This window comes from Crocodylus porosus, unplaced genomic scaffold, assembly GCF_001723895.1.
Source record: "Crocodylus porosus isolate Cpor-Errol unplaced genomic scaffold, CroPor_comp1, whole genome shotgun sequence".
In the NCBI taxonomy this organism is placed as follows: domain Eukaryota; kingdom Metazoa; phylum Chordata; order Crocodylia; family Crocodylidae; genus Crocodylus; species Crocodylus porosus.
In genome coordinates, this window is record NW_017728886.1 from 250,029,606 (window position 1) to 250,039,022 (window position 9,417).

Below are 9,417 nucleotides of genomic sequence, written 5' to 3' on the forward strand. Positions count from 1 at the left end.
TAAAAAAAAAAAAAAACCACGTTCCCATCGCTTCAAGGCTGGGAACCAACATAATTCATAAACAGTGAAGTAGATAGGATTGTGTTCCGAATCCGATTACATCATTTTGTAAATGTGGCTGTTGAAACTATTTGAATTAATTTGCTTTTATTTCATAAATGGGAAGTGTTCTGAGCTGGTGTGACTTGTACAGCTAGCCTACTTGAGCACATCCTTCAGTAAACTACTGAAATGCCTTTGTTTAAAGGTAATCTCATTGTTTTAAAGAACAGATACGTAATTAGATCCCACTGAGTATTACAAACTATCCCAGGTGACCCATCCTCTTGGTATCCAAACAACACAGTTGTACAGAAACTCTGAAAAGACTAAAAGATGATCGTTCTCTTTCTCTACCATACATTGGCTCTGTGGTGTACAGTGAACTCTATTTAAGTGTGTAGCTTCCAGACTGAAACAAGGTTATACACTAACTGGAGACTGCACTTACCCAAACGACATAAACAATCATTGCTCCTTAACTACATATTGCTGTAGTATTAACAGCCCAGAAGCTGGCTAAATCCTATCATTTTCAAGGGTGTTAATAGTCAGTTTCAGGGTTGCTATTGCCAGTAGTGGTCTCTTGCCATCTGCTTCCCCTTCACTCTTTTTGGCACGCTTACATGGAATACAATTAGCTACAAAGAAGACAGTGGGTTCTGAAAGGTGCTATGCGTGAAGCAGATAACTGGAGCTTGCTAAATCAACAGGGAACAAACAAGGACTTGCACTGTTATGCAGGCAAGTGAGTTTCTCTGGTACGTGTAATGAGGGGAGGGTACTGTATATATACGGCTTTTCTGCTTAAAAGGTTTGTTATTTAGAAAAGTGGGCACCAGAGCCTCAACATGTTGTCACCAATGCTTTTGTAGTGTGTACTTCACTTATAATGAAGCCAATGATTATGAATCAGATCAACAGGTGGTATAAATCACCCTAGCTCCCTTTGTAGTCAAGGGAGCTATATCCAGTTGCCAACTTGGCTCATTAGCTAAACACGTGTAGCAGTAACAGTATTATTGATGGTAGACAATATTCTACTATTTGGTCATTGACTGTTGGCTGCTTGGGATGTTTCCTAAGAGTTTTGATTCCTAGCAGATATTAAACTTGCTAACCAGATCATACCAAATTAAACACCTTTTTTCTGGCATACCTCATGTATGACATGCACCTTTTCTGGAGGGAAGTCAGAATGAAAGAGAAAACATTTTTTCCAATCTTGGCTGAAAGCTGACCGTGAAGGATCCCAGCCATATGGCTGAATCCTGACCAGCCAAACACTAGTTTTAATCCTCTTGTAGCCACTGCTAAGTTGACAGCAGCTTTTGGCTTTTTATACTAGTCAAACATAGCACAATCAAAGAACCATTTTAGGAGGTAGAGAAGGGCACCTTAAAAACTTAACTGGTTCACAGGCATGATTTAGTAGGTAACAACCTACTTCATCATAGGCTGTCACCTACAAAAGCCCATGTTGCTCTGAACCAGTTAGTTTTAAGATGCCACCCTGTCCTAATTTATGTGCGACTTAAGGCTTACACACCTAACTATTCCTATCCTAGAACAGTAATATGGACTGTCTGTATTGTTCAGTTAACTTATTTGACTGGCACCTGGTTATGATTGCCTAGTTTAGCCAAGTCTTGATGTAGTCTTTCCCTCAGCAGTCATGCCCAAGTTACTGCATCCTCTCTCCTTTTGCATTCAAGTTTTTCTATGCTGCAGTGCTCTAGGACTTTTCCCCAGTGATGTGTCAGCTGTGGAAAAAACAAACAAACAGTCTCTCCTTTGAGGAACAATGGGAAGCCATAGGAAGATTATTAGTACTTGAGTGATTTTGCCTGTTGTCCTAGCAGAGGGTGGAAAAGAGGGTTTTAGCTCAACTTAAATGGTACCTAAGGTGCAGTAAACAACCCCAGCTGGGTAGAAGAATCCAGACAAACTACCTTTAACAACAATTCAGACTTTTTTCTTTGGAAAGAATTGCAAAGCTGATGCTTAGAGTCCAGGTAAGAGCAGCAGTTCAGTACATGAATGTCTACAGAATCAGGCACAGCTTCCTTTTAATCTTCCTTAGGACTTTTTGTTCTATATATGAAAATATCAGTTACATATGCAGTTTTTATGGTAGTTATAGTCATGCTCCATATTCTTCCAATGCTGAAACCAATCAACATTTATCACCCATTCCCATTCCTTCACTAACCTAGACTGAAATCTGTTCAGGGGTTATAATATAAGAGTGCTAATTATTCAGATAACAACTTAATTTCCTTATCGGAGTTAAGATTTGAATTTATACTGTAGCTAACCATACCATAATGTGAGACAAAATTTACTGGCATCCATAATCAAAGTATTTTGCACACAACCAGATGTTACATGAACAAGTGTGTCCTGTGGTAATAAATTGGTAGTGCCCACCTAACATGTTATACAAATATTATCTGGAATGTGTGCACTTGCCAAAAAAAGCAAGACAGATGCACAGTCTCAACATTTCCTCCCCAGCTAAGTGACTATTTGATCCTGAGAGTGTCAGATTTTCCAGATGGCTTAAAATTGAAGTTGCTGTGTTGAATACAAAGTATTCAACACAGGATGAACAACTGAAACATCCCACTGCCTACCTACCAAATATATACATATATACACACACACACACACACACACACACATTGTATCCTTACACAAAATGGAGCTCTTATTTCAAGCAGTCCTGTGTTGTTTAAAATACTCTTTAGTTACTAACTTTGGTTAAAGCCTTTGAAATTAAGTCACTGGATCACTGTTTCCTAAAATAAGTGAATTCTAATGCCAAAAAAGTCCGATGTGAAAAAAGTGAATGTAAATAAAGCAAATTGTATTCCTTTTAAAATTCTACTTGTACAAGATGAGTGCAGGAAATGTAGTCAAATTTTTCTTGACACACTCAACAAGTACAAGCTGGCACACAAGCAAGCATTTTACTCAGCAGGCGGTACCAATGTAGGGGCTTAAGTGCCAGTACAACCATCATTTAAAGCCCCAGGATGAAGATCATGGTCAATGAGTTCACTCCTTTAGGACAATAAAACACTTTACAATGAAGGTAAATGGTATTTGTGCAGCAGGAGGACTTCTCATCAACTAATCAAAGACTGTGAAATGAACTTGCAGATGAACCAAGAAGCATCACAAATCTCACCCCCTTTCCCTCCAACTGCCTTAGGCATTTGACTCTATTTTCTCAGTCAGTATAAAGCACTTGACTTTCCCATCACATGTAAATTGCCAAAATTTAGAAAAGGTTTTGGATGAATGGGCAGAATGACGATGTAACAATATATTTTTAGATGTGTTTTCTTTTCAAAGCGTTTAATTTTAATAAGAGACTTATCACTTTGCACATTTCTTTCACTAGTATGTCAAAGATCCTGGAATAGCATAAAAGAAGAAAAAAAACAGTATTAAGAAAAACAAAATTACCTCAGATTTCTTTTAATTTAAATCTGCATTTAGTTTCATTATACAACTTATGAATAAAACATGTACTCTGTCAGATTAGTAAAACAAATTACTTACAGTTTCTTTAACTGTTTCTGCGGGTGTAATATCTACAATTTTTCACAAGCTGTGATGGTTTCAATTTCAGCAAATATTGTAATGTTTGTGAGTAGGCACAAGATTACTTAAGTTCCATATAAATAGAAAAATTATTTTATTGTTAACTAACAAATGTCAGGTCACACAGCAATACCTTTTAAAACAAGTATTGTCATCTGTACCGTGAACAGTGTGGGTTCGGTTTCTCTTACATGGCTCGTGATGGAACTCCAATTTACCTGTGGAAGCCATTTTGTGCCTGGAATGGATAATTAAAATGCACACAGCCTTCCAAGTGAGTGTGATTTTGGAGGTCATCTCTTGCAGCAAAAGCAAAAGTTTTATAGGTTCTCTCTTCTTTTTTTCTACCTCTTACTACTTCAATCGATAATCTTGAGGTCTGAAAAACAAAAAATTCCCATATCAAAAAAACCCAACCCCCTTCAGATACAGAGCTTATAGATTAAGAGTGCAGGAATGATTCATTTATAAAACTCATAAAATTTGCATGCATTATAATTTCATAATTTCCTTTCTTCTGCTGTCTGAAATTTCAGCTGTCACTATTGTTTTTGGCATATTTTTTGTATAAAGATAAAATAAACCCGCACACATTGCTTGCAGAACAAGCCACAGAGGGCTACACAGCCACTTGGGAATTTATAGTTGGGGAACTGATGGTCCTGAAATTTGAGCTGGAGTGGGTGGCAGCAGGAACAGCACGACCACATTGCTTTAAAACACATAATGTAACTTTTACTAAAAGCAAAAACAATGGGTGCTCACTTTTCTGGTAGTAACTTTTAGCCACAAACAACGGAGGGCTTAGCATTCAAATCCAGCAGCATTCAGAAAATCAGTTTGTCAGGTTCCAAATGGACTTAAGGACTGAAGACAATGGGTACATTTACATGAGACGCTGCAACGTGTAGTAGCTTATTCTACTGCGTATGAGTGCATCATAGCAAAACCATGCTAATGCCCAGTAGAATTAGTCTACTGTGCATTAAGCATCATAAAAAAACCCCATTGGCTGTTGCTACTGTGCATTAGCATGAGTTAACGTGCCTTTATGTAGTACCTCATATTGGAGTGACCAAACTTAACGTGCAGTAGCAAAGGCACATTAATGAATGTGTAGGCATGTCTGATGTTTGCAACAGTTAAGTGTCATCTGCAATTCACAAAAGTAAGCCTGCATATACTTACAAGCATTTAATTCTCCTTAATATAAATACTAGGGGAACCATCAAAGAAATGGAAGCTCACAGCAGAAATGACTCAAAAGACCACTCTTCCATTTCTTTGATGGTTCCCCTAGTATTTACATTAAGGAGAATTAAATGCACTGCAGTGCAAGGGCACAGATTCAGTACTGCAGTGCTTCTGCATATAAACACTGAATCTGTGAACTTCTTATACAACATTTTAAAATAATACAAATTATGATGAGGAAAGGAAAGAAAGAAGAGCAGATTTTCATAAAGTCTGTTTTACCAGACTTTACCATTCGTTCCATTGTCTCATGTAAGTTGTATATTCTTTACATTAACCTCTGAATTTTATCTTCACTCCAAATGAAAACACTGGGAACACAACACATGGACTTAACAAGAAGTTTTAAACAATCTGGGAGTGTTTACAACAATTTTAAAGTTGAACTGAAAGAAGTCCACGCTTTGGTGGCTATGTAATGTAAAGCAAAGCCAAGTCTTCCAGCGCTTTACCCCCCGTCCATCCCCTGAGCCTTTGGAAATGCTTCCTATTTGTTATTCAAAGTGCATCCTACACACAAACTCACGCTCGGTTTGAAAGATCACCGGGTCTGCTATGTATTAAGAGGAAGATTTTTAAAAGCACTCACTCTTGGTTTAATCACTGACGTAGGTAATAATAAAAGTGGACTAATGGTGAGGGGTTTTGAAAACCCCATGTTAATGATATTACTGATTGCATGACATAGTATAAGCTCCTTCTTATTAAATCTCTCATTCTTTCTCTGCAGGCCAAATCATTCCCACAAGCACTGCATTTTCTTTTTTTTGAGTGACAGGCTAACACTTCAGTGCAGTCTTACAATCAGGCTTACATTAAACTACTATAGGTCTCATACTATTTTTTAATGGGCAGAAATCCAATTCAAGGTTGGTTTCCTGTAGGATTTTTGCTTCATGCTGTCTGCAGCCCAGCCTTAATAGTTGTTTCAAAGCTAGATGCCGGAGTCCCAGTTTCCAGTATTGTGAGGTTAATGAAGCTTAAAGGTGGGTTTTTCTCTGCTGAAAGACTTGTGTGCACAAATATAACAGTTCTGAAAGACTTCGTCTATTGACACACTAGGCTTTCATAGCCAGTGGCACTTTGCTTTTTGGAGGCAATGGCCTCTGCTTTACAGACTGTTCTTGGCACCAACAAAGCTAAGCCTTGAAAAATACTGCCTTTGGCAAGGGTGCTATCAGTGTTTTATCAGAGAAAGAACACAGCTGACAAAAACCCGGCTTGTCCAATTCAGAGAGAATTATAAACTACTTATGAACACTAGTGGATAGTTCCTCATTGATAAACCACATAAATCTGGGCAAGAGTATTCCTCTGGAGAAGATCCTACTAGATCATGATCATTCCCTTTAGAAAACACTGCAATTAATTTGCACTTGGAACTAATTGATTTTGGTGAAACTTAAAACAATAGCCATCCTTTAAAGTGCTTTGAAAAGGAAGCAGTCCTGCCCAGGAAGGAGAGAGTCGAACTGACCCAAAGGCTGAAAAGCAAACAAGACTGCACACAGATTTGAAAAAAAAGAAAATGGAGTATTTCTGCAAAGCTTTTGGCTGCTTTCTCTTCCCTGTAATGTATGGGAGAGAGGCAATGAGAAAGGAGCCAATAAAGACTGTGGCAGTCAAAAAAAAGCACAAAGGGGAAATATCTTGCATTTGGTGAAAATATGTAAATATGCTGTAATATGCAGCAGATGTCTGTCAGCAAACACAAGCACCTCGAATGTGTCTCTCATTAACGCTGTGCTCTACACAGAAAAGATAGAGAATATAAATCCACCAGAATCCAGGCAAAAAATCCTCATAGTTTAAACTAGCTCAGTTTGTTTCCATTTCTCTGATGCCACTCCCTCGCTAATAACATTGTGCAATGCTGAAAGGTTGGCCCCCAAGCAGCAAAATCCAAATGCATATTTTAAATCCCGTGTCCCATCAATACAGCTGCACTTTACCAAACCTGTAACAGATAACTGGACACAGCTGATTAAAAGCCAGCTTTTGTCTGGCACAGAGATGACAGTAGCAGGGTGCAGAGCCCAGGGCATGTCAGCCTGTGCAAGGCCTGGATGTGGCAGTGGGGGGAGGTCAGTGAGCAGCTGGATGTGAAGCCAGCCGGGCTCTGTGGGTCCGTCCCAAAGTGCAGTTGCCCCAATTCACCGCCAACCTGGAGATGGCCGTGATCTGGCAGCACCCAGCTGGTAAGAAGCGAATCATACCCTGCTGCTGCTCCTACTAGAAGCCCCAGTTGCTTTCACTATGGAGAGACACTCCTGACAGTCTCTCTGTTGCTGGTAATCATCTTTCCTCTTCCTAAACCTCTGTGTTGTTGGTTACTTCACAGTGAACTTTTCTGTTATATGGGGTGCCAGGCTATGCATCTCACTTCGGAAGATTTACTCTTCAAACCAATGACTTTCCTGGCTATATCACCCAAAACACACTTGCCACCTGAATATGTTCAGTATTTTATCTTGTGAGATGCATGGCTCAGCATATTACCTGGATACCCTGAAATTGTAAATGCAGGGACCACATTATTTATCACCCAGTACTTTGGGGAAAGATGTCCAAAGAGGTACTGAGAATGTCGTCGTTACTGAAGCTAACTGCTCTTAAAAGAAGGCCAGCGTCCAACCTGAGACAGCCAAACAAACGTTCCTATCCAAAGCAAAGACTCACAGATGTCATAGACATTGGGGCTGGAAGTGACCTTGGAAGATCATTGAGTCCAGCCCCCTGCCCAAAGGACAGGAAGTCAGCAGGGGTCATAGGACCCCAGCAAGATAAGCATCCAAATGTCTCTTGAAGGCATTCAAGGTAGGTGCTTGAACTACCTCTGGCGGCAGTCCGTTCCGTGGGGACTCAGACAGTAAAGAAGTTCTTCCTCAGGAAAAGGACTCTGCTGTGCACTACTTTGGGCCAGGTGCATGTGAAAGAGTGCTCAGGTGGGGAAGCAGGGGTCAAAACCAGTTTTGGAAGAAAGCCTGACACAGACTGAAGCAGCACTTGTCTGTGGCCGCAGAGAAGCATTGGCTGAAAGACTGGATTCTTTGAATCCTGGGTAGTGCTGCTGGACAGTCCCATCAGATACAAGTGGTGTCTGGCAGCGCAGTAAATTACTGAGCTTAAATGCACATGTACACAGTGATGTCATGATTAGTTTACCCTGGTTCAAACTGAGCCAGAACATATTCAGTTGCATTAACTGCATGTAGAGATTCAAAGAGAAAGGGGATAGATTTGGAGAATGGTGAGGCACTGGCACATGATGATCTTTCATGCAGAGATGAAGAATGAATGATCTTCATAGAAAACATCATGGAGCTCATTATTACTAGTAAGCACAAGAGCAACCATGCCAGATCAGAAAAGTTGTCCATCTAGTTCAGCATCCCATCTCAAAACAGTGGCTTATAACAGGTACTTTGGAAGAAGGTGCAGGAATTTCCAAAGGGAACTGTTATGGAGTAAGTGGCCATGTCTACATGTGCGCTTTAGGCTAGGGATGGAAGTTTCACATAAATTAGTTTAAGTCATCAGAAACTGGTTTAAACCTGCAATAGAACATAAATTCAGTGCACATAAACCAGTTTAAAAAAGGATGAAACTGGTATAATATAAACCTGGCTGAATGTAGTATCAGACTTAACTGATTCAAGTCAAACCTGTTTATGAAACTTCTGTCCCAGACCCTTTTCTGGTTCAAGGTAAATCACAGTCCCCCACCATACTTGCCAGCCCTGGGCTGGTCTGTCTGCTCCAGCAGAGAAGGGGGGTGGGGAAAGGGAAAGGCGGGGACTGACACGCTCCCCCCCCGACAAACCCTTGCTGGGGTCTGGGGCCAGGGAGGGGCGTTAAACTTCCCTTCACCCAAGTACAGAGCTGCCTTGCCCTGCCAAAACCTTACTGCTGGCTGCAACTGTGGACTATAAATTCCAGAGGTGTGTAGAAGCAGGAAGAAGAAATGATCAGCTGTCCTAAGAGTTCTGCTGCAATGAGGCTGGACTGCAAATCCTAGAGACCTCGGGGACAGCAGGAAGAAGCAGCGAATATACAGCCCATACTGGCTACGTGCCAGAGAGCCGTACTCTATTGCCCCCAGGCTTCTACCCTGAGCCACTGAAGGTAGGTGGCTGCATTTCCTGAATCAAAAGTGAAGCTTTTGATCTGGTATCCCATGATCACCTCTTGGCCAATCTGGCCAAACAGTTGTGGCCTTGGCCCCGGCTCCACCATGATCCGCTGGCTGGGAAATTGGCTCCGTGGTCGGACCCAGAGGGTTGTAGTTGATGCCAGTCACTCATCGTGGTGACCTGTGGGGTCTCCTCAAGGCTCTGTCCTTGGACTCATACTGTTCAACATCTTCATGAATGATGTGGACATTGGAGTTAGGAGTGGACTGGCCAAGTTCGCCGATGACACCAAACTTTGGGGCAAAGCATCCACGCCAGAAGATAGGTGGGTGATCCAGGCTGACCTGGACAAGCTCAGCAAATGGGCAGACGAGAACCT

At 41.0% G+C, this 9,417-nt stretch overlaps 1 protein-coding gene across 1 annotated transcript in view; it reads right to left on the reverse strand.

The window, feature by feature from the left end:
* Positions 1–3,726: 3,726 nt before the first annotated feature.
* The window catches only part of MRPL13 (mitochondrial ribosomal protein L13), a 57,072-nt gene continuing 51,381 nt past the window's right edge, over positions 3,727–9,417 (reverse strand). Inside the window, exon 7 of the mRNA XM_019552359.1 lies at positions 3,727–4,030. Within this exon, the coding sequence (XP_019407904.1) occupies positions 4,006–4,030 (25 nt within the window). The 3' untranslated portion in view covers positions 3,727–4,005. The remainder of the gene's footprint in view (positions 4,031–9,417) is intronic.